At 49.0% G+C, this 25,477-nt stretch overlaps 1 protein-coding gene across 1 annotated transcript in view; it reads left to right on the forward strand.

Annotated features, from left to right (window-relative positions):
• The first annotated feature begins 939 nt into the window (after nt 1–939).
• Nucleotides 940–25,477, forward strand: part of LOC122486774 (long-chain-fatty-acid--CoA ligase ACSBG2-like) — a 32,895-nt gene continuing 8,357 nt past the window's right edge. The window contains exons 1-8 of the mRNA XM_043586340.1: nt 940–1,207; nt 6,184–6,284; nt 10,252–10,481; nt 14,463–14,551; nt 15,383–15,503; nt 17,717–17,800; nt 20,038–20,187; nt 23,602–23,778. Coding sequence (XP_043442275.1) covers nt 1,194–1,207; nt 6,184–6,284; nt 10,252–10,481; nt 14,463–14,551; nt 15,383–15,503; nt 17,717–17,800; nt 20,038–20,187; nt 23,602–23,778 — 966 coding nt within the window. The 5' untranslated portion in view covers nt 940–1,193. The remainder of the gene's footprint in view (nt 1,208–6,183; nt 6,285–10,251; nt 10,482–14,462; nt 14,552–15,382; nt 15,504–17,716; nt 17,801–20,037; nt 20,188–23,601; nt 23,779–25,477) is intronic.

The raw sequence follows: 25,477 nt of genomic DNA on the forward strand, positions 1-25,477 counted from the left end.
CTGCAAGGGTAGACTCTATCCATCAGCAGTCACTCCCCATCCCCGCTGTCCCCAGCCCCTTGCAACCTCTGTTCTACTTTCTGTCCCTGCGAACTTGCCTATCCATGAATGCCATGTCCCGTCCGTTAAAGGCACGACCCCAAAGTGGCCTCCATCACTTCTGTCCACATACCACGGGTCAAGATTTAGCCAGATGACCACATGCATCAAGGGTCTTGGGAAACACAGTCTTTAGGTCAGGGGTCTGGAGAAGTAGCAGCCTAGTGGATATTGGTGGGCATTGGCTCTCCCAGCCACAGCTGCCCCAGTACTCTGTGAACACTGGTCAGCTGCAGACCTGAACCACCCAGAAGGCTCCGGAGACAATGGAGCCCTCCTGTCCCTTCTTCTCAGCAGGGCATAATATTTGGTTGATAAATCTTTATGTATTGAGCAGCTACTCTGTGCCCTCCCAGGGAAGCAGCAATGAGTGGAACGGACATAGAGAAGGGGAGGCTGACTGAAGATCCATAATGTAGGGCAGTGTAATAGAAAGTGGCGGGATCCTTTCTGTCTCCACTTGGGGAACCTCTCCTGACCTCCCCACGTCAGGTTCCTCATCAAAACCACTTGGCACTCTGTGGGTCTCTGCATTATTGTTAAGTTTGCATTCATTTGCACAATTCTAGGTTTTCCAACTGTCTTCCTGAACAGATTTCATCTGGTTTTGGTCCTCTTTGTGTCCCCAGCATCTAACACGATGCACAGTGTAAGTGCTGTGGCTTTGTAGCTTTGTATCAATTCCACAAATTCCACTGCAGAAATGAGGTACCTGCACATATGCACGCACAAACCAATGAGTGAGTGAAACGAGAACAGCAATCCTCCTGCCCCAGCAGCAGTCTCCTCCAGGAGTGGGGGTGGGGTGGGGAGGCAGGGACAGCCAGTGATGTCACAAGAGGTGGCAGGGATGGAAGGTTCTGGAAGGTTGAATGAGGTAGAAGGCTGTTGGGAGAGGAATACGGACCACCTTCTTGCTTCTCGTCACCACAACCATCCTGGCTGGACCCAGACAGTGACGAGGGCTGGCAAGGGGCAGCACATGTCCAGATTTCCAGGAGGGGCAACCTGTTTATCATCTTTGCAGAAGAAGAAAACACTTTGACTGCCCAGATGTTTCAGCGACCAAAGACATGTTGTGATGGCCAGGACTCATGACAAGTGGCAGGTGACAGTGATATGGGAGAGGAGCATGTGGGGGTCCTTTGGGATTCAGTGTCTCGTTGTCATTCAGCAGGAGGCACACATTTTGACCTTGAGCTAGACTCTCAGTATCCTTATCTGTGTTGCATTTTCTCATTGATTGTGCTGGTGTACAAAAACAGCTATTGATCTTTGAATATTGATAACCTTATAGAAATTTTTATTTCTTTTTTTTTTCTTTTTTTCAACGTTTATTTTTGGGACAGAGAGAGACAGAGCATGAACGGGGGAGGGGCAGAGAGAGAGGGAGACACAGAATCGGAAACAGGCTCCAGGCTCCGAGCCATCAGCCCAGAGCCTGACGCGGGGCTCGAACTCACGGACCGCGAGATCGTGACCTGGCTGAAGTCGGACGCTTAACCGACTGCGCCACCCAGGCGCCCCTGGAAATTTTTATTTCTAATAGCTGTTCAGTTTATTGGATAGTCTAGCAGTCAATCATATTAGGTGCAAAATGATAATGCTGTCTGTTCCCGATCTATATCCCCTTCATTTATTTTTCTTATCTTATTGCATTGACTAAGAACCTTCAGATCAATGCTGAATAGCAGCGGTGACAGCTGACATCTTTGTCTTATTCCTTACTTCTTAGAAATTCTTCCAGTGCTTTCACTGCTGTTATTAAGTATATTTATTGCATGCTTCTGCTAGTTAAGGAAATGTCTTCCATTTCTTATTTGTTAAGGATTTTCATACAAAAATAGGTATTTCATCAAATTCTATCTTGAGGAGATGTTTTTCCACCCTTTGTCCCTTAAATGCAGCAACTCATGTTGACAGATGTTTAATGTTGAATAACTTTTGCAGTTACGATAAACCCTGTGTGACCTTTTAAAATTGTGAAGCGTCTTGCGTATAAAATAACGTGAAAACCATATCTGAAAGTTTACCTATACTTTTTTTAATCCAGAGGTGCTCTTGTCATGTTATGGGTATGAATTATTTCTTGGTATACGATCCAAGCAAATATCTTATCCCCAGTCAGTGACTTGTCTTGACTTCCTGTTTTCTGATGTTTCAGTAAGTAGACATTCTTCATCTGGTCAAAATTCGTTTAACACACGGCTGGATTTGCCCTTAGCTGGGTTGTAGAATCCTACCCATCTCCATGTACCAGCTGCTCATGAACGAACAAGTGCTCCCAAGATGAAGAAGACAAAATCATGCTGTGACCACAGGCAAACTAACCTTGCTGTGTTCTACTTGTAAAGTGGACATAACAGTAAATAGTAGTAAGTACCTCCTAGGATTATCGTGAAGATTAAATGAGCTCATGTGTGTAAAACTTTCAGAACAGTACTTGGTGCACAGGAGAGATCCTTCTGTTACTTTCCGTGATTGCTGTTGTCGTTCTGTAGTAAATGCAGTCTTGGTCTTAACGGGGCTGCTGGTTTCACCAGGATCCTCTCAGCCCAGGAGCACAAGGCAATGACTCAGGGTATGGCTCCCAAATTGTGCTTGCCGTCTGCACCTTGTGACTGCCTTGTCTTGTCCAGGGTTTCTCAATGTTGGCCCTGTTGACCTTCGGGGTCCGAGAATTCTTAGTCGTGAGGGGCTATCCTGGGCGCGGCAGGGCATTGAGCAGCATCTTCTACTTCTGCCCACTAGACGCCAGTAGCATCCCCTAATTGTGACTCCCAAAACGTCCCCAGACACTGCCAGGTGTCCCCAGGGGCCCAGAATGGCCCTTGGTTAAGAACCACAGGTCTACTGAATCGGTATATTTATTTATTTTTTATTTTTTTTATTTTTTTAAATTTTATTTATTTTTGGGACAGAGAGAGACAGAGCATGAACGGGTGAGGGGCAGAGAGAGAGAGGGAGACACAGAATCTGAAACAGGTTCCAGGCTCTGAGCCATCAGCCCAGAGCCTGACGCGGGGCTCGAACTCACGGACCGTGAGATCGTGACCTGGCTGAAGTCGGACGCTTAACTGACTGCGCCACCCAGGCGCCCCAGAATCGGTATATTTAGATATAGACTCATTTGCCTAATATTGAGTGAACCCCTTTTGTGTGTCAGACACTGTGTTACGTGTTAGGGATATAATGATCCACAAGATACACACACACACACACACACACACACACACACACACCCCTACCTAGTGACAAACCTAGATTATGCAATAAAGGGAAAGAGACGGTGGAATTAGAGGGTGTAGGGTCTAGCCCAGCCTGAGATAACCGAGGATATTCCCCTGAAGAAAAGACTCATAAGCAGAGGCTGAGTTTGGGGAGAGATTGATAGATGAGGATTAGGGAGAACAGTGTTTTTAGCATAAGGGACAGCAGGTGCAGAATGTGGGGACCCATTTGCAAGACTAAGCTGATGGGAGTTTGCTGATGGGTCAGATGTGGGGACGGAGACGGACACGGTGGGGGGAAGGGGGAGAGGGCGGGAGGGAGGAGAGAAGGAGACAGAAGCAAGGAAGGGAGAAGGGAGAAAAGAGAGGTGGGAGAGACAAAGCAGGGGAGGGAGGGAGGTAAGATGGTTAGGTGATGGGTAGATGGATGAATGGATGAGTGGATGGAAAGATGGACGGAAAGAAGGAAAGATGGGTGGATGGAATGATGGAGTGAATGGGATGATAGAAAGAGCAATGGAGGCAAAAGTAGGAACTCAAGGGTGAATCAAGGGTGACCCTAAGATTCTGGGCCACACCCTCCTGGTCCGGGCCTGGGTCCAAGGCTCTCCTGGTTTCCTCTTTTGTGGCATATTTTACAATTGTCTTTACGTGGTTGTTCACAGCTTCATCCAGATTCTTTGGCTGTTTGCTTTGTCCCACGGATGGATGTACTCTGTGTGTGTAAATGCCACAGAGACTCACTTAAGTGAGTGCCTTTTTAGCTACCTGTTTTCACTGAAATACAAAGCCAGTGCCTGCTAGTGTAGAACTGAGTGCAGGCTACATGGCTACATTTGCCCGACCGCGTATCGTCAGGTTCTGGCCTGCCGTGTCCCTGGTTCTTGCAGAACATTAACCGCAGATCTAGAAGGTAGAACAGCTTGATTCTTGCGTGAAGTATAATGTCTGTCATGGACAAGATAATACAATTTTCTTTCTTGGAAACTGCCAACACAGCGTTTTCAATCAATGTCAGCCAGCAATTTTGGCCTCCAAGGGGACAGTTGATGACGTCTGCAGACGTCTTTGATTGGGACAAAATGGCATACCGGATTTGTGGTTTTAACCACATGCTTAGGGGAATCTGATTAAGGAAACGTGTGTGGCCAATGTCCAAATGTTCGGGAAATTTTGATTCGTTAAAATTCAAAAGTTCATTAAACAACATTTAATATTTTCACATCTTCTAAATATTTTTGGAACTCTATTAGTCTGCTTTGGCTGCCCGAAGAAAATACTGCAGAATGGGTGGCTTGGCAGAAATTTATTTTCTCTCATTTCTGGGGGCTGGAAGTCCAAGATCAAGGTGTTAGCACGGCGGGTTTCTGGTGACAACCCTCTTTGGAGCTTGCAGACAGCTGTCTCTTCGCTGTGTCCTCACATGGTGAAGACAGAGCAAGAGCTAGTTTCCCTTCCTCTTATAAGGACGCTAACCCTGTTGGATCAGGGCTCCGCTCTTAGAACTTCATCTAACCTGAATGACGTCCCTGGGAAGGTTCCATCTCCAAACACAATCACATCGGAGGGTTAGGATTTCAACACAGGAATTTGGGGGGAACATAATTTAGTCCAGGAAAATCAGTATTGATTTCTCTTAAGTAAATGTTTAAAAGAATGTTGCTTCATCAATTTGAGGATGAACCTACTGAAAATCAAACAAGGTTAAAGAGTGGGGGTTGACCCCATCATACACAAAAGGCTTCGAACAAGACGGTCCAGTTAGTGAGTGTGCAAGGACCCTGACAGCTAGAATCTGCCCATCCTCCAAGGATGGGTTAGCGACCACGCGATCTGAAGTCTGACCACTGACCAATTTCTTCCAAGGGGGCTCTGTCCGTCTTGCAACATATGAGAGTGTCTGTTTTCCCGCATCCTTGCTAATATACTTTTCAATTCTTGTTGATCTTACGCAATCAGACAGGTGAGAATCCCATCCTAATATTTTCTATCGCATTTCTCTTATGACTGAAAAAGTCACTGTAAGATTTGTTTCAGAGAACTTCCTATTTATGCCCCTTGCCCACCTTCCATTGGGGTTTGGATTTTTTCCTACTGGTCCACTGGAGTTGTTCGCATATAAAGGAAATCAGGACTTCATCTGTCACACGTTACCCATATTTTCTCTCAGCTTGTTGTTGATCTTTTCTTGATGGCATTCTTTTGCCATGTGGGAAATGAAAAACTTCTTATGTAGCAAGATTTACCATTGCTCCTTTACGTCCTTTGGGCTTTCATGTTGTACTATCTTTAAGACAACCTACCAGAACAGGGGCGCCCGGGGGGCTCAGTCGGTTAAGCGTCCGACTTCGGCTCAGGTCATGATCTCACGGTCCGTGGGTTCGAGCCCCGCGTCGGGCTCTGTGCTGACAGCTCAGAGCCTGGAGCCTGCTTCCGATTCTGTGTCTCCCTCTCTCTGTGCCCCTCCCCCATTTGCGCTCTGTCTCTGCTTTTCAAAAATGAATGCTAAAAAAAAAAAAAAAAAAGACAAACTACCAGAACAGAACTCTCCTGTAAGTTTCTTTCCCTTGGGCAGGTTAAAATGTTTTCTTACCCACATACCACATACAGACTTGGTCCCTATATTCTAAGCATTTAAGAGACTCTTCTGGAAACTCACAGACTGAATGCCCTCTGGGCTTACAACTGCTCTAGGATCTGGCACACAGACCCTCTCCTCCCCTCCTACGCCCAGGACAGGCATGACTAATCTATTCCCAGGATTCCAGGCAGACATGACCAGTGGATGGAAGTTGGCTTCAGACCTGCAGCCCCTTTGCCAGTCCTGCTAAGCCCCCTGCTTTGTGCCTTGCAGTGCTGTGAAGAATGGCCTCTCTGGACCTGCAAGGGCTAAACTCCCAATGGCTCATGAAGAGGAAACTGTAGACCCTGAATTGGACATGAGTGAAACCAAAGGTATGCTGGCGAGAACGCTCGTGGGAAAGAAAGGCACACAGACTCGGCCGAGCCTTTTGAGACAGGAGCCTGGGGCCCAGAGAGTCAGGACACAGCTGATCCTTGCCCGGGCCCCTAACCGTGGCTGAGGCGCCGGACACAGGGGGTGGAGGAGTGGGGTACTGCTACCTACACCTGACAGGGAGGGCAGGCAGCACAGGCAGGCTGCTGACAGTGGGGCCACGTCAGTCAGAGCAGAGCCCTGCCAGTCCTGTGACAGTGGTGAGTGGTTTGCTTTTCTGAAGCCTCGTTTGTATCATTTGTACCACAGGGCATTGATAATAATACCTCTGTTAGGACAGCAAGCCATGTGGGTAAAGTACCCCAGAACCATGTATATGTGGTGCAGACATAATTACATACATATATATATATATATATATATATATATATATAATTATATATATTTATTTATATGTATAACACACTTATGTAATTATATAGTGCAGATATAATTATTTATAATCATATATGTAGAGCATATATATTTTTAAACATATTATTACGTATTTATATATTATTTATATAAATAAAAGTATAAATATATATTTATATTATTTATATAAATAAAAAGTATAAATATTTATATTCATGGGAATAAATAATATAAATATTTATATTAATTAATTAATTTTGTGTGTATTCATTTTTGAAAGACAGAGAGAGACAGAGCACAAGCAGGGGTGGGGCGGAGAGAGAGGGGGACACAGAATCCGAAGCAGGCTCCGGCCTGTGAGCTCTCGGCACAGAGCCCGATGTGGGGCTCGAACTCGCGGACCATGAGATCATGACCTGGGCCAAAGTCGGATGCTCCACCAACGGAGCCACCCAGGCGCTCCTTTATATTATTTTTATAAATAAAAGTATAAATATATATTTATATTATTTATATAATATTATATACTTATGTATAATTATATATAGTGCAGATATAACAATACACATGGCTAGAACTATATAGAGAGAGTACAACAGTACAGATCCAATTGTGTATCTATAGTACAGATGTAATAATATAGTCCATGTGTAATTATAGAGAGCAGATATGATACAGTACAGATGTAATGGCATGTGTGTGTGTATACACACACACACACACACACACACACACATATATATACATACATACTATCTATCTATTGCAGATGTAATGATATTTATACGGTATGGACATATACATAACATAGTACAGATATACTGTAACTATGTATTAATTGTATCGACATTTGTATTCTCTATATAATAAATATATAAACAGTGCAGCTATATGGTAATGATGTTTATCACTATGCAGTAACCACTTCACTGCTGGAACAAGGCTCATGGAGCATCACGAGATAAGGGGCCTTCATTATCTTTCACAGCTGCTCTCTTCCAAGTGCACAGCATGTTGGCAAGAATGACAACTTTGAGAGTCATTCTCAGATGATAATCACCTTCAAAATCTTGTTCTGGTCACTGTGTCACATTCCCAAGGGCTGCCGTACCACAGTACCCCAGACCAGGTGGCTGGAAACAGAAACTCATTCTGTCGCGGTTCTAGAGGCCTGAAGTCTGAGATCAAGGCGTCGGCTGGGCTGGCTCTTGCTGGAGGCTGTGATGGAGAATCTGTTCCAGGCTTCGGGCTTCTCGTGGCCGTTGGCAGTCCCTGGCCTTCCCTACTGCAATCTCTGCCTCTGTCATTACGTGGCCTTCTCTGTCTCTGTGTCCTCTCCTCTTAAGGGTACCAGCCGCTGGATTTAGGGCCAACCCTACAACTGGTTGCACCTGCCTAGGCCCCGTTTCCAAATCAGGTCATATTCTGACCTGATGTATTCTGACATGAATCTGGAGGGAACATCATTAAACCCAATACAGTCATTAAAATAACCCCAGCCAGTATCCAGGTGACTCCCCTCCACAATCCTGTCCTAGTTAAAGCTTCCCCCCTCCCCCAGGCTTCAGGCTGGATGCCTGGGGCAGTGGGGGTGGGGAGGCCTGCCGTGCTGCCCTCTCATGTCCTTGACCACGTCCTCCCCTGTTGCCCACTGTGAGCTGTCATGCTTCCTCCTCCTACTTCTCCTTGGGGGTGGGCGGTTTGGTGAGGGGGAGCCTCTGTGAACTAGCCTGCTCTTGATGTAAGCTGTCATGGGTTGAACCGTGTCCCCCTGTTATGGTCTGAATATTTGTGTCCCTCTACAGAAAACTTGTATGTTGAAACTTAACCCCAATGTGATTGCATTAGGAGGTGGGGCCTTCGAGAGAGGATCAGGAAATGAGGGTGAAGCCCACACTAACCGCATCAGGGCCCTAATAAGAGGGGCCCCAGGGAGCGCCCTTGCCCCTTCTGGCCGGTGAGCACACAGCGAGAAGACGCTATGAACCAGAAAGCAGGTTCTCAACAGACGCTTACCCTGCTAGTGCCTTGATCTTTGACTTCCTGGCTTCCAGAACCATGAGAAATAAATGCCTGTTGTTTAAACGATACCCAGTGTATCGTATTTTGCTATAGCGGTCAAAAGAACGAAGATACACCCCAAAATTCTAATGTTGCCATCCTAACACACAACAGCACAGAACGTGACTTATTTGGAAACAGGGTCTTTGCAGATGTGATTAGTTAACATGAGGTCATTTGCGTGGGTCCTAACCCAGTATGACCGGTTTTCCATATGAAAGGGACAAGTTGGGCACAGACGTGCACAGGGCGAACGCTGAGGGCAGAGACCCGGGGTGATGCTTCTGTAAGCCACGAACTCCCAATATTGCCAGCAACTCGCCAGAAACTAGGGCAGAGGCATGGAACTGATTCTCCATCACGGCCTCAGAAGGACCCAACTCTGCCCACACCCTGCTCTCGTATTTATCTCCAGAACTGAGACAACAGATGTCTGTTGTGTCAGCCACTCCATCTGGGGCACTTGGTCACGGCAGCCCCAGCTGACTGACACACAGCTCATGCTCTTTGCTCAGCATCTGCCTCTGAGCACGTATCTCCGGGCTCCTTCTACTGGCTTCCAGCCAAAAGCCTTTAGGAGCCCATCCATGGGGCCCACGTCAGTCGAGGGGAAAGATGATGTCCCTCAGCAGGTTTTCTCACAAACCCCGCTGTCCACGCTGCCATTTTCGGCTACCACCTCTCGAGTAGATGAGTTTCAGTGGAATAAAGTCAAGAGCCACGCACGCAGTTCTCCGAGAGGGTTTCTAGAATCTTCTCTCCCCATTTTTTGTGGCAGGAGAATGGCCTTATGGCGAGCCACCCACTGGCTCTTAAACCTTCCTCCTGGGGGTAACACACAACGATTCACATGTTAAAAAGGTTTTTGAGAATGAAATGGATGGATGGCTGCAGCTTCCTTTGAAATGCGTCATGAATAAGACAGAGTGAGGGGCGCCTGGGTGCTCAGTCGGTTGGGCGTCTGACGTCAGCTCAGGTCATGATCTTGCGGTTCAGGAGTTTGAGCCCCGTGTTGGGCTCTGTGCTGATGGCTCAGAGCCTGGAGCCTGCTTCCAATTCTGTGTCTCCCTCTCTCTCTCTCTCTCTGCCCCTCCCTGGGTCACACTGTCTCTCTCTTTCTCTCAAAAATAAACAAACATTAAAAAAAAGACAGAGTGATGGGTGGATATAGAGAAGTGGCTGCACAGAGATGTGATGATAAAGCAAATACAGTAAATTCTGGCGGCTGTGGAATCCACATGGCGAACAAGAGGGCGGTGGCTATGCAGTCCCGTCACCTTTCCTGTATGTGTGACATTTTTCGTAATGAAGTGTCGAGAGGGGGAAGGAAAAATAAGAAAGCGTGAGCGGACTGGCGTTGGCCATTTGACTTCACCTGAGGAGTGGGATTAATTCAACACTCAGTACTTCAGGTCAGAAAAGGACACTCCTCCCCCGAAGTTATTTAATTAATGAAAACGTCTGCCACCCAACCTTGGCGACTGTTTGCAGTTACTCCTGGGCTGTGGACCATTCATCAAGACGGAGAAGTCCTGCTGAGGCTATCAAAACATGGGGCAGGCCATGAGACCCCAATGACCATCCCTGCATTTTTTCGGGAGTCAGTCAGCCGATTTGGGGCCTACCCAGCCCTCGCAACGAAGAACAGTGAACGGTGGGAAACTCTGAATTTCAACCAGTATTACGAGGCCTGTCGGAAGGCGGCGAGAGCCTTGATCAAGGTAAATGAGTCATTCATTCATTCACTCACTCATCATTCAGTCATTCATTCTACACACATGTACATATGGTATAAAATGCACAAGGTACCATAAGACGTGAAGGTTAACCGGTGAGATTTTTTCCCTTTGGCCCTTGACCCATCCGTTATGGAGGCAGCCACCCCTGCCAGCTTCTATAAATCCTTCTAGGAAATAAATGATATGTGTGTATTATAAAATTTCTCTATATGCAAATTTTTACATGCACAGTAGCCGACTGTAGGCACGATTCTGAATCTTTTTTTTTTTTATCTCTAGGTATTAGCTACTGCTGCGTAACAAATTACCCCCAAATTTAGTTTTAGAGTCTCTCACAGTTGTAGTCGTCAAGCTGTCATCCAAAGGCTTGAGTGGGGCTTCAGGGCCCACTTGTAAGTTTATTTACATGGCTGGCTATTGGCAAGGGACCGTGGTTCCTTGCTCCCGGGCCTTCTCCATGGGGTTGCTTGGGTGTCCTCAGCTTATGGCTGCCAGCTTCCTCCAGAATGAGTGATCCAAAAAAACACGAACAAGATGGGAACCACGATGTCTTCCATTACCTAATCTCAGTAGTGACCTACTATCCTTTCCACATTCTACTGGTCACGCAGACAAGCACTGATACAGTGTGGGAGGGGATTACACAAGAATACAAACCCCAGGAGAGGACCATCTTGGAGGCTGGCTGCCACCCTCTGAGATCCTACTACGTTGATTTACCACCAAAAACAAAACAAAACAAAACAAAACAAAACAAAACAGTCCATACTCTTTCAACAAAATACGCAGATACATGTGTAACAACATTGGCATAACCAGCCCCCTACTGGTGGGCATCTACGGTGTTTCCACGCTTTGCCGCCATATATGGAGCCACAGAGAAGCTTCTTTATACAATGAATTCTTTTTTTTTTTTTTAATTTTTTTTCAACGTTTTTATTTATTTTTGGGACAGAGAGAGACAGAGCATGAACGGGGGAGGGGCAGAGAGAGAGGGAGACACAGAATCGGAAACAGGCTCCAGGCTCTGAGCCATCAGCCCAGAGCCTGACGCGGGGCTCGAACTCCCGGACCGCGAGATCGTGACCTGGCTGTAGACGGACGCTTAACAGACTGCGCCACCCAGGCGCCCCGATATACAATGAATTCTTATAGCAACAGTGCCTCTGTATGCCCACTCATAGGGTGTGACAGAATCTGCTTACCTATTATTCTTGCCAACATCACATTATACAAAATGTTCATATTGGCTACTTTGATGGGCATGTTAGGCAGAATTCTACAATTACCCCCAAGATTCCCAACCCCTGGTATATACAGACAGACTCTTCCCCCTTGAGTATGCACAGAGCTTGTGACTATGATGAGATTTCCCTCCTGTGGTGGCAAAGGTGAAGAGATTTTGCAAATGGAATTGGGCTCTCTGATCGGTTGACTTGGAGTTCATCAAAATGGTAAATGCTCTGGGTGGGCCTGACCTAAGCAGGAAAACCATTAAAAGAAAGATTCTTCTGCTGGCTTTGAGGAAGCAAACTGCCATGTTGTGGACAGGGCCATGTGGCAGGGTATGGCAGACAACCTCTAGGAGAGCAGTCCCCAGCTGCCAGCTAGTGAAAAAACAGGACCTCAGTCATTTAACCCCAAGGGAATGAGTATTGCCAACAATCTACAAGTGTGGAAGAAGATTCTCAAGCTTCAGAGGAGACCACAGTCCCCCCTGATGCCTGAACTGCAGCTTCAGGAGATCCTTAGCAGTGGACCCAGTTAAGCTGTGCCCAGATTCCTGGCCCATGGAAACTGAGATAATAAATGTGTGTTGTTTTAAGCTGCTAAGTTTGTGGTGATGTGTTATGCCCCAATTGACCATGAATGTGATAAGTGTCTCCTACGTACGTAAAAGGGAATGCCTGGTGGTTTTGATTTATAGGAATTGCTACCACATTTGGACCCAGACCTGAGTTCCCCTCTCCCCTCCCCTGACACCCATGTGCTTTTGCCGAGAGCCTGTGAGAGGTCACCACTGAGAACCATCTGTTAGCACTGGCTTTCTGCTTGGCTGCCTCGCCACAGCGCTGTGATTAGTTCACCTCTCCTGAAAGATGATCCTCTCTAGCTATGCCCCTAGATCTGGGGTTTAAAGACCCTTCTCTCTTAATCCTCAGGGATCTGATCAGTAATAAATCAGTTTATCTGCACGTTAACAGAGACTCTACCTACGGAGAAGACAGCCTATTTGTCATTAAGCAGAAAGACTTGTCATCGCATTCGGAAGCATCAGCAAGCGGATGCCTTTCAAACACTTACAGGTTCCCCAAGAACAGTGGGTCGTTGCCAGCCTTGCCAGCATATAACTAAACCAGCCAACGATGGGATGCCTGGGGGGCTCAGTCTGTTGAGCATCTGACTTCTACTCGGGTCATGATCTCACGGTTTGTGGGTTTGAGCCCTGCCACGAGCTCTGTGCTGACAGCTCGGAGCCCGGAGCCTGCTTCGGATTCTATGTCTCCCTCTCTCTCTGCCCCTCCCCGACTTGTGCTCTCTGTCTCAAAAATAAACAAACATTAAAAATAAATAGATAATGGGGCGCCTGGGTGGCGCAGTCGGTTAAGCGTCCGACTTCAGCCAGGTCACGATCTCGCGGTGCGGGAGTTCGAGCCCCGCGTCGGGCTCTGGGCTGATGGCTCAGAGCCTGGAGCCTGTTTCCGATTCTGTGTCTCCCTCTCTCTCTGCCCCTCCCCCGTTCATGCTCTGTCTCTCTCTGTCCCAAAAATAAATAAAAAAACATTGAAAAAAAATTTTTAAAAAATAGATAAAAGAACCAACGAAGTTAGTTTTCCCAAACTCCATGGGGCCACATTGGGAAAAGCCAGTGCTGAGCCTAAAATCTGGGGTGTGACAAAACCTGGGCCTCCCCTCAGGAGGGAGAGGTTTCCTAGTTCATCCTCAAGCCCACTCAGAGCAAGGCTACGCTTTAAAAAGTGCAATTTATCACCACTACAGGCTATCACTCTAAGTACTTTTGTTATTACAAATAAAAATAAATTCACACCTATTAAGGTGGTCATTTAAAAAGAAAAAAAAGAACAAAATAGCAGGTGTCAGGGAAGCCGCGGAGAAAGCATTGCTGGTGGAAATGTATACTGGTGCAGCCCTTACGGAAGACGGTGGGTGGTTCCTCAAAAAAATTAAACATGGGCTTACATCTCACCGAACAACTCCCGAAAGAATTCAAAGCAAGGACTCAAGGAGGTGTTTGAACACGATGTTCACAGCCGCCAAAATGTGGAGGCAATCAAGTGTCCACTGGTGGGTGAATGGATGAGATACAGCGTGGCCCGTCTATACAATAAATTACTATTCGGCCTAAAGATGGAAAGACGTCCTGCCACCTGCCAGCACGTGGACGGGCCCGGAGGCCACTGTGCGCAGTGGCAGAAGCCAGACACAGGACACGTCCTGCATGACCCCACTCATACAGGAGGTCCCTAGAGGAGTCCCATCCGCAGAGACAGACAGTAGATGGTGGGAGACCGGGGTGGGGCAGGGGGCGGGGAGTCTGTGCTTCATGGGGGACAGAGGCTCAGTCTGGGGCGATGGAAAGTTCTGGAGACGGGTGGTGGGGGCGGCTACACGATAGTGAGTGTGCCTGACGCCAGTAAGCTGTGCACTAAAACCTGGTTAAGATGCATATTCATGTTATAGATGGCTTACCATAATAAAAAATAAAATATATACAAATAAGAATAAATAAATGGGGCCTTGCGCAGAAGGAGGCGAACCACCCTCTCAAGGGTCACACAAGTATCACACCCCAGATTTTAGGCTCAACACTGGCTTTTCCCAGGGTGACCACATGGGCTCTGGAGCCTGCTTTCACACATCCAGGGAGCAGGTCCCACTTGGAAACAACAGGTCTTTGTGTTTCTGTTTTCTGCTTATCTGTCTGTTTTCTCGCCTTCCCAGCTGGGCCTGCAGCGTTTCCATGGAGTTGGCATCCTGGGGTTTAACTCCGTCGAGTGGTTTATCGCTTCTCTTGGTGCCATCTTAGCAGGGTAAGACTACGGGCTTGGTTGACTCTGAATGCGGGTGGGCCACTGCTCAGGGCCCAGCCGCCGTGGGCTCCCTCTGACAGAGATGTGACCGGGGATTCAGGTGCAACCCCAGGTTAGCAGGCAAGACAGACACAGCAACCAATGTGACAAAGGACCAGCATCTCGGATACATAAGGCACTTCTGTGACTGAGTAATCAATTTTTAATGTTTGTTTTTGAGACAGAGATAGAAAGAGACAGAGTGCTAGCGGGGGGAGGGGCAGAGAGAGAGGGAGACACAGAATCCGAAGCAGGCTCCAGGCTCCGAGCTGTCAGCACAGAGCCTGACGCGAGGCTCGAACTCACAGATCTCGAGATCATGACCTGAGCTGAAGCTGGAGGCTTATCCAACTGAGCCACCCAGGCACCCCAGGGAAACGCACATTTAAAAACCAGAACTGTCAAAAGCAAGAACAAAAGGCAGTAAAATGGAGGGGAACAGGTGGCTGAGTATAGGTCCAAATACCACTTCTAGCATCTATTGCTAGAACAAAGTGCCCTATAAAATGCTCATCTATAAAGTGAGACACTGTGTGGGCTCCGTGATCTGCCGTCACAATGACATTATAGGAGCTGCTGCTTTCATTACCCTCATTTTTGCTGTTCTCATCCTGGTTAACTTGTGGAGGGAGGTAAGCTGGTGCCAAGGTTGCAAACTCAGAACTTGCCTATAGACCCTTCCCCTCCCCCACCTTCCAGGACATTCTCACTTTAAGGTGTGGGGTGTGTGCACGCGCGCGCACGCACACACACACACACACACACACACACACACACGTTTTCTTTTCCCAGGGGTCTTTGTGTTGGTATTTATTCTACCAACTCTGCGGACGCCTGTCAATACGTCATTACTCATGCCAAAGTGAACATCCTGCTGGTTGAGAATGACCTACAGCTACAGAAAATCCTTTCGGTAAAACCTTAACCCAAACACTGTCCGCCAGTCACCCAAGGGGACCTCAGGGCTCTGACTACATGTCTTGTCGCTCCCAGGTGGATGCAAGAGATAGGTGGGGTGAGGGGGCTGGCCCCATTCTCGGGTTCACTAAGGCTACTTTGGTGTGAGTAGGGGGAGCAGGGTGAAGCCAGGGAGATTTAATTTCCGACTCATGTTAACTCTACTTCCTAAGCTTCTATTTTCAGAATATGTTTATGTACAGTCTGCTGTTTATTTTCTTTTAGAAATGTAATTATTTTGAGACTTACACCCCTTGTAATTATATTTTTTGTAACTGTCATAATTTCTAAAATGCTTGTCTTTCTCTTCTATTTCTTCCTGTTTCACCTTTTTCTGGTGTGGCTCTCTCTTCCCTCAGTGCTTGTATGTTTGCTTTGTGTTCTTCCTTCCCAGCTGTGTCTACTTTGTTTCAAATTTTATGTTGGAATGTTGGGCGGCAATTTTCCTTTGCTTTGTGGTGACTTTTCTCTGTGCCCAAAATTTGGCTCCTCTCCAATTCCCCCTTTTTTTTTCTTGTAGTATCTTCATATGGATGTTGTAGAAAGTTTCTCAGTTCCTAGTATTTGAATGAGCTGCACTTTCCTGACCCATCTTTTGGCAGGAAGATCCTATGGGAAGGGGAATCCTCAGGAGGGTGAGCCTAGGTGACCAGATTCACCACTCAGCCCAAGGGCCCCCTGGCTGCTTGCATCAACACCATCTTTCTGGATTATACACTTCTCTACTTTTTAAGGTCTCTGGAGTTGAGATGTATCTTGCCGTCAATGGCATCCTCCAATCACCGCTGGCATGTCTGCCCACATTTTAACATCTCTGAAATTAGGGCAGACTTTCCAGACTCATGATATCAGCTAGACCCAGTGAAACAGACCACTCGGTAGCCAAGCCTCCTTGGATGCCTAATCCTTGACCTGGTTCAGGGAGAGCAGACTTCCCCCCTCCAGCCTTGAGCTTTCTCAAATTGCTTTCTTTCTTCTTTTAAAAAAATTTTTAATGTTGATTTATTCTTGAGAGAGAGAGAGAGAAAGAGAGAGAGAGAGAGAGAGAGAGAGAGAGAGAGAGAGAGAATGAGCCAGGAAGGGGCAGAGACAGAGGGAGACATAGAATCCAAAGCAGGCTCCGGGCTCTGAGCTGTCAGCACAGAGCCTGACGTGGGGCTCGAACTCACGGACTGTGAGTCAGATGCTTAACTGACTGAGCCACCCAGCCGACCCTGAAATTGTTTTAAGTGATGCGTCTGTGGTCCCTGACACTCATGTCACTCCCTGTTTGTTCTGTTCATAGCAGAACAAACAGTGGGGTGGATGAAGAGTGGGGCTTACAAGTTGGGTTTTCCACCATTAGAAAATACTGCGGATCCTTCATATGCAAGATTCAAAGCCAGGCTTCTGACACGCTCCTCCCAAACTGGATGTTCAGTTCCATTTGGAAATCTTTGATTCTAGGTGATACTCATGGCTTACAGCCCTCCAACTCTAGGGGGCTAGAGTCCTAGCCATCTTAGACTTTACACAGTCCTTAAACATCCCCGGCCACTGCCTGCTCCAAGCTTTCTAGAGGTCTGTTCTCTTCTCTCCAGAAACCTCCTGTCTGACCGTCATGAGCACTTCTGTCCTCTTTTCTCTCAATCCACACGGGGGTCTTGGTTATAACTATAATTACCACACTGGGTGCTGGAAGTGACTTCTGTCACGGCACAGAGGCATACCCCTTCCTCTGCATCAACAGGATACAAGAACCCTGCAGGCGTGCTCAACCGAACCTTGGTGTCTTAGGTGTTGGTAGAAAGTCCTCAAGTTGCCCAGGTCCCGGTCACCTTCACAGAGAATTTTTGTTGCCCAATTCAAGCTAGAAGGTTAGCTGGCTCCTGGCTGCACAGCACAAGGGGCAAGGTCACCAACCAACAGTCACAGCTGTGTGTGTGGCAGAACCCAGGAGGCTGTGGGCTTCACCAGCCTTTAAGTGCAGGATGCCACTGATACGGACCACAGGGAACCCAGCAGTCCAGAGACCAGGGCGTGTCCTGTCAGTCGGGACAAACACCAGTGCTGTACAGGGTGGGCAGGACAAAGAAAGGAGGCTGGGGCGGCTGTGGGAGATTGCTTGGGACGGGCACCCGCCTTCAATCTCTCCCAGGGCCAAGAGGCCCATGCGAAACTTTCTTTCAGATTCCGCGGGGCAGGATGGAGACCCTAAAAGCGATCATCCAGTACAAGCTGCCAATGAAGGAGAGCAGAGATAACCTGTACTCTGTAAGTGTGGGAGTGGGAGGGGGGGCCTCGCAAGGGAAGATGTGTGCTCTGGTTATTTATTGCTGTGAAATAAATCTCCCCCCCAGACTGACGGCTTAAGACAACAACGATCATTTTGTCATTAATTCTTTTTCAGAGCGTTAAGGTCATTGAAAAAATAATGCCTCGTGGGAAATTAGGTATGTGAAAACTCACAGCATTGAGTTTAAATATTTACTTTAGGGGTGACTTAGTGGCTCAGTCGGTTGAGCGGCCGACTTCGGCTCAGGTCATGATCTCGCGGTCCGCGAGTTCGAGCCCTGGATCAGGCTCTATGCTGACAGCTCAGAGCCTGGAGCCTGTTTCAGATTCTGTGTCTCCTTCTCTCTGCCCCTCCCCTGTTCATGCTCTGTCTCTCTCTGTCTCAAAAATAAATAAATGCTAAAAAAAATTTTTTTTTAAATATTTACTTTATATCCAAATCAGAATTGGTTATTTTGCTAAAACCATTAAGCACCATTTACTATGCATCTGGGGCTGAGCGGCTCTGCTGTGGCTGGGACCAGCAGCCGTCTTGGAGCCTGTCTTTATTTAAATTTTTGATATTTCATTCATCATGGATTTAAAAATGTGTTTTTAAGGTTTATTTTTGAGAGAGAAAGCACATGAACAGGGGAGGGGCAGAGAGAGAGAGAGAGAGAAAGAATAAGGGCAGGGGAGTAGCAGAGAGGGGGGGGGGGACAGAGGATCTGAAGCAAGTTCCCTATGACATGGGGCTCGAACCATGAGACCATGACCTGAACCAAAGTCGGACGCTTAACCAAATGAGCCACCCAGGTGCCCCCATCATGGATTTTTTTTTTTTTTACGTTGTTAGTGACTTTAAAAATATTGCATTAAAATACTACTTATGTTGATTGCCAAAGGTTTGTTGCCCTTTTGTTTTATTCTGTTGTTTGCATCTTCTTAAACTTTGCCCTAGAGGCTAAGTGTCGAGTCCTCACTCTGGTCCTGCACCCCGGGCTCCTCCTCCTATATACCTCCCTCTCTCTCTGCGGCCTCTCCAAGCATGGTGACGTCAGGCTAGCCGAAGCAGGGGTGAGGTGCATGACGGTACACGGAGTGATCTCACAGAAGCCACGAGACAAGCTCCTGTCAACGCCCATGTGATCAGACTCTCAAACTCATGACTTGGATCAGAAGTCCTAACACGTCACGGAGTTTTTCCGGGTTGCCCTCCGTGCAAGGCAGACAAAAGGCGCCCATGATCCTTTCTACCAACCAGAACCCTCGGCAACTTGTGTGCCTTCCAGAAAACACTCAAATATCAAGACCAGGATGGCGACTGATTAAGGAAGAAAGCTGATCAGAATCACAGACATTTTAGACGTTAAGAGTGGCCACCACAGCAACAATATCTGAGGTCTGGATACCTTAAAAAACAAAAACAAAAACAAAAAACTCCCTTGTTAGCAACACTACCTACAGTGGGGTTTCTCAACCTCATTGCTCTGGACATTTGGGGCGGATCGTTCTTAGTCGTGCGGCCGAACTGTGAGGTGTCGGATGCCAGGCAGTGCCCCTGGCCTCCACCTGCTAGATGTCAGCAGCGCTGTCCTCGCTGAAACCACAAACGCCCTCAGACATGACCTGCTGCTGTGGGGCCGGCATCACCCTGGCTCCACTTCTGGAGGACGCTGCGTGCCCTCCGTCTGGAATCCAGGGCACCGCCCTCACCCAGAGCCGTGCTGGGGCTCCCGGGCAGAAGTGCTACAGATCCTGTGCGGTCACTCCGTTCACACAACCCAGCAGCGCCTTCTGAGGCATCATAGTTGAAGGCAGTTAAGCGCACAGGCTCTGGAGTCTGGCCACCTTGGTTCAGAAGGCTGGTTCCTGTTTACTTGCCGGGTGACCTTTGGCGGCTCCCGGGGCTACATCTTGACTCATTCGTGTCCAGATGACTCACTCCTGCCCCAGCACTTCCAGCAAAAGCCCTGACCTTCAGTGCGATTGGACCAGCGGCCGTCACATGCCCAGACCCAGCAGCCGGGCCAGGAAGTGGAGGAGGAGAAGCAAACATTTTAGGGCTTTTTAAAGAGGCACCAGGACTGGTGATCCTAAGCCTTCCCTCATGCTGGCAATCGTGCTTTAGAGAGGCTGCTGGTACCCGACCAGACTGGGGAGGGCGACCCCTGGCGTGTCGTGGGTCACCCTCACATCTGGGGTCCTCATGCTCTGCCTGTCTCTTCTTTCCACAGTGGAATGATTTCATGGAGCTTGGCCACAGCATCCCCGATTCCCAGCTGGACCAGATCATGGAAAGCCAGAGGCCCAATCAGTGTGCAGTGATCATTTACACTTCTGGGACCTTAGGCATCCCCAAGGGAGTGATGCTTAGCCACGACAACGTAAGTGTGGTCTTTGCCAACAGTGATGAACTCGGTAGCACCCGGAGTCCCTGCACCCTGGGCCAGGGGCCCTCAGGCTCTTTCCGTTCTTGACCCACAGGGGCAGGGTGGCATGTAGGGGTCCGGCACACGACGGCTCCCACCCAGTGAAGCATGGAACAGTCATGAGAACACTTCCAAAGAGGGCAGCGTAGCACAAGGGCTGAAATCAAGGACTTCAGAGCAGACCTGCGTTCAGGACTTAACCCAACGGCCCCAGGCCTCGGTTTGAGCATCTGTAAAATGGGTGTGGTGCGACAATCCCCGCCTGGCGGGCTGTTTTGAAGATGAAATGAGTTCCCGTTTGGAGAGAGCTCAGGACGGACGGTGTTTGATAGTCAGACACGTATGTGAGAGAGCAGAACACACATTCTGTGCTTCGGAAGTAAAGCAGAAGTCGCTGTTTGGGTTACTCGGGAAAGGCTGCGTCTTTGGAAAAGACACGTATGTCTGGACAGAGTCCACAAGCGAAAGCAATTTATGTCTTTTTAGCGAAAGCAATTTAGATCATCGCCACAGGAGAAAAAAAGGGGGAAAAAAGGGAACAGATGCTAAGGGATTCCGTTTATATAAAACCTAAGAAATGCCAACTTATCCACAGGGACAGAAAGCAGGTCGGGGCTTAAGCGGAGACGCGACGTAAACACGTCCAAGCCAGGTGCAGAGCGGCAGACGGGGCAAACCGTGCCCTGTGTTAAAAACTAAACAACGTCAGCAAGCAAGGCTCACGCGTGTGCTTTTTAGAAGCAGAAAAGCGTCCGCAGGACGCGCCCCTGACCGGCGATGGTGGGTGTCCATCAGCCCGATCACTAGTGTTTACGCGAAGTTGCCTCCCAGCCTAGATGGACAGTCAGCAGACGCGCCAGGCCCTGCACCGGCCGTGCCCTCTGCTCGCTCTCGTTGCCAGAGAGCCCCACGGCTTGTAGCTTCACCTGCTTCAGGTCCCTGCTCACATGTTATCGCCTCCACGAAGCCCTCCCGGGCTTCCATGTTGAAAACACCCACAAAAATAAAGCACCCCAGGGCCTCTATGGAATGTGTGAATAAATGGATGCAAGGAACCTAGGAAGACCCTCGCCCTACCCTGGCCAGCGTCTCTCCCTCTCGTCTCGTCCGTCGTGTCCGGGGAAACGTTCCTCTCCCATAAGGGTGATCGGCACAGGTCCCCCAGTGAGCCCACCCGGGTCTGAGTCCCAGCACTCCCACTTGCTGGCCATGTGGCCTGGGACAAGTTCCTCATCTTCTCGGGGCCTCAGTTTCCCCATCTGTAACAGGGAGACCAGAACGGCTTGTGCCTCTTAGAGATGCCTCACGGAGTAAATTACTTCAGATACTGTGTCGGGTGACTCGGGCTGCCTGAAAACCCCATCAGTGGATTCCTTCCGGGTCTGGAGTTCAGGCGGGGCTCAGCAGGGAGTTTCTTTGGCCCCAGGAAGCGTCAGCTGGTGCCTCCTGGCCCAAGAAGGGCGCACTCACCTGTCTCACGTGGCCTGGGGTACCCCGCCATGCAGTGGCCCCGAGGTCACGAAACGTCGTGCGGCGGCTGGCTCCCCCAGAGGAAGCAACCTCGGGGACAGACGCAGAGGTTCAATGTCTGAAGTTCAATGTCCAATGTCCCCCCCCGTGAGGGGAAAGGAAAACACCGCAGCTCCGAACAGAACCGCGGCAGGGAAACCCACAGCATAAACACGGACATGCAGCGAGCCATACCCAGCCGTGCTAACGTTCGCTGTTAAATCACATCACCATCTTTTTTAACATTTATTTATTTTGGGGAGATAGAGAGAGACAGAGCATAAACGGGGGAGGGTCAGAGAGAGAGGGAGACACAGAATCTGAAGCAGGCTCCAGGCTCTGAGCCGTCAGCACAGAGCCCGATGCGGGGCTCGAACTCACGGACCGTGAGATCATGACCTGAGCCCAAGTCGGACGCCCAACCGACTGAGCCACGCAGGTGCCCCACATCATCGTCTTTAAAGCAGGAAGTCAAAGCTAGCCCGGTGTTCCCAGTAGACACGACAGGTCCGGGTTTCTCCTACTTACAGGGTACTCTGTGCCACGCCAACATAAGCATGTGTGAACCCCTCACTAAACCCATTACCGCCAGGGAAACTGTCGTGAACCCCTTTCGCAGATAAGAAACCGAGGCTCAGACAGGGAAAATGATGTGCTCAACATCCCTGGGCCAGGATCTGAACCCAGGAGGGTCGACACCAGGGGCCAACCTCATCGTCTACACATGCCAAGCCCCCTCCCTGGACGAATGGTTGCTGGGTGCCTCAGAGCACAGGCTGTAAGCAACGGGCTGGTGGAAAAGAAGGAAACTCCTTCCATCCTGAGGCCCAGGGGAAGAAGTGGGCCTGATCCTGAGGGCTCGCGATGGGCCAGTGCTTAGCAAACTTCACCACACTTAAACGTCTCATCTCTCTCCTCCCTCCCTCAACAAACACGCATCAAGTCTGCACTGAACCAATGAGGGCCCTCGGGAAGACAGGGAATGAGCAGATAAAATCATGCACGCTGTGGTGATGACATCCAGGGAATCAGGCAGACAACGGGAACTTCGGTTTGGGGGGCATGGGGCGGCCTCTCGGAGTTGGTGACATTTAAGCAGAAACGTAATATTCAAGAAAGACTCAGTTGGGGGGAAAGCTGGAGGAAGAGCATTCCGAGCAGATGGAACAGCACGTGCCAAGGCCCTGAGGCACGACCCTGCCTCGTGTGCCGGAGCAACAGCGTGGAGGCCCGTGTGGCTGAAATTAATGAGGTAATTCCTTGCCGGGGATTTACGATACCAGTGAGAAATGCAGACTGCGAAATTATAGATCTGCCAAGACTTCACATCGAGGCATGCGGTGGAGAAAGAAAACCACGGATGTGCTAACTGCTGCATGTTTGTGTGATGGGATTATGGGAGGCTGTTTGGTTTGCTGGACAGGAGAAGCCCCTGTGCCCATTTTACAGATGCGCAAAGAGCCCAGGGCCTCCTGGTGGGCAAGTAGTGGAGTCGGGATTTGATCCTGGGACACGTACTGAGTCCTTTGGATTTCTGACTCTCCATGAAGACGTTCTGATTCTAGGGCCCGTTGCTGGATCCAAGGGGCTCTTCAAGCCCCAAAGCTGCCCGCTATTTTCACAGCTCCCCTTAGCCTCGGGCGGGTTACCTCACTGCTCCGTGTTTCTATTTCCCCACCTGTCAAATGTACAGAATCATAGCTACCGACCCCAGCATGCTACGACTTGCTGTTTACAAAGTAGGACAGCACTGCCAAGCACCCAGTCGGTGCTTTGTCAGCGTGCGTTAAATAATTGCACCGAAACGGCCCCCTGGCAAGGGCGGGGCACCCTGGGTGGTAAGCCCGACTTGTGTTCCAGATCACGTGGACGGCCGGAGCAGCAGCAAAGAACTGTGGCCTGTCTACTGCTGCACAAAAGCAGGAGGTGGTGGTCAGCTACCTCCCCCTCAGCCACATTGCGGCTCAGATGATGGACATCTGGGTCACCATGAAGATCGGGGCCTCCACCTACTTTGCTCAGCCAGACGCTCTCAAGGTAAGGCTGAGGGCAGCCCGGGGTTAGGGGGTGGTTTTGCTGAGTCCTCGATCCAGGGGTTCCTTCTCTATCTTACGCTCCAACACAGGAGCAGTGGAAATAGTTGACTACATTCTTTTAGTTTATGTCTTTATCCACGTCAGGGCATCCCCATATGGTTGTGTAGGTGGTACACTGAACCACTCCAAACTAACAATGTGACTGGTATTAAAAGCAGAACATATTGGGGGCGGCCCGGGTGGCTCAGTCGGTTGAATGTCTGACTTTGGCTCAGGTCATGATCTCACAGTTCATGAGTTCGAGTCCTGCGTCGGGCTGTGCGCTGATGGCTCAGAGCCTGGAGCCTGCTTGGGATTCTGTGTCTCCCCCTCTCTCTGCCCCTCCCCTGCTCACGCTTTGTCTCTCTGTCTCTCTCTCAAAAATAAACAAACATTTAAAAAAAATTTTTTTAAAGCAAAATGTATGTGTCTGTTAAGTCAGTATTCCCAGCACCAAAAAGCTCCAAAAAACCAAATCTATCTCAAGGCCCTTTACCACATCTACAAAGTCCCTTTTGCTGTGAAAGAGAACATATTCACAGGTTCTGGGGTTAGGGTGTGACATATTCAGGGGACCATGACTCTGCCCAGAGGCATCGAGCAGGCTAAGTCCTCCGGCCTTTGTGACTCCTTCTAGAAGATTTGGTCTCGTGTTGTTCTCATGGCAGACTCCTCTCATCATTTTGTTTTCCGCTTCGGTATCTCCTTGGCCCCTCTCCCACATCCCCCGTGCTCGTGTCTGAGATGTTGTAGCCACTCGATGACAAACACTTTCTTTTCTGGCTGATGGCTTCATTGTACCCACACGCAGCTTCAAGATCCGAGACGTTCCCGTCCCTCCGCATCCTTATCAACTCCAAATACTGCCAACAGTTTCCAAACCACCAACCCAACGGGTGATAAAGTATCTTAACATATTACGAAACTGTCAGACTGTTTCCAAAGTGGCTGCCTCATTTCATACTCCCCCCAGAGCGGCCATGGTACCGCTGTCCCTGTCGCTGCTGTCTCAGTGGCAGGAAGGCGGCGTGTGCATTTCCCTGATGACTAACGGTGTGTGTGGGGGGGGGGGTGGGGGGATGCCGCCTCATGTGCTTGGTACCGGCTGTATACCTTCTTTGGGAGAACAAGTCTGTGCGAATCTTTTGCTCATTAAAATTTTTTTTATTTATTCATTTTTGAGAGGGGGGGCAGAGAGAGAGAGAGAGAGAGAGAGAGAGAGAGAGGGAGAATTCCAAGCAGGCTCCACAATGTCAGTGCAGAGCCCGACACGGGGCTTGAACTCACAAACCGTGAGATCGTGATCTGAGCCAAAACCAAGAGTCGGACGCTTCGCCGACTGAGCCACCCAGGCGCCCCTCTTTTGCTCATTTAAAAATTTGGTTGGGGCGCCTGGTCACGATCTCACGGTTCGTGGGTTCGAGCCCCATGTCAGGCTCCGCAGTGACTTAACTGAGCCTCCTTGGGATTCTCTCTCTCCCTCTCTGCCCCTCCCCTGCTCATGCTCGCTCTATCTCTCAAAATAAGTAAACACAACTTAAAAAGAAATTTAAAATTTGGTTGTGTATCTTCTTATGGTTGGGTTCTAACCAAATGCTGGTTTACAAGGGCCTCCGGCCAGTATCGTGTCTTCTCATTTTTAACTCCGATGAGGTCGTTTC

This window comes from Prionailurus bengalensis, chromosome A2 (assembly GCF_016509475.1).
Source record: "Prionailurus bengalensis isolate Pbe53 chromosome A2, Fcat_Pben_1.1_paternal_pri, whole genome shotgun sequence".
Taxonomy (NCBI): Eukaryota; Metazoa; Chordata; class Mammalia; order Carnivora; family Felidae; genus Prionailurus; species Prionailurus bengalensis.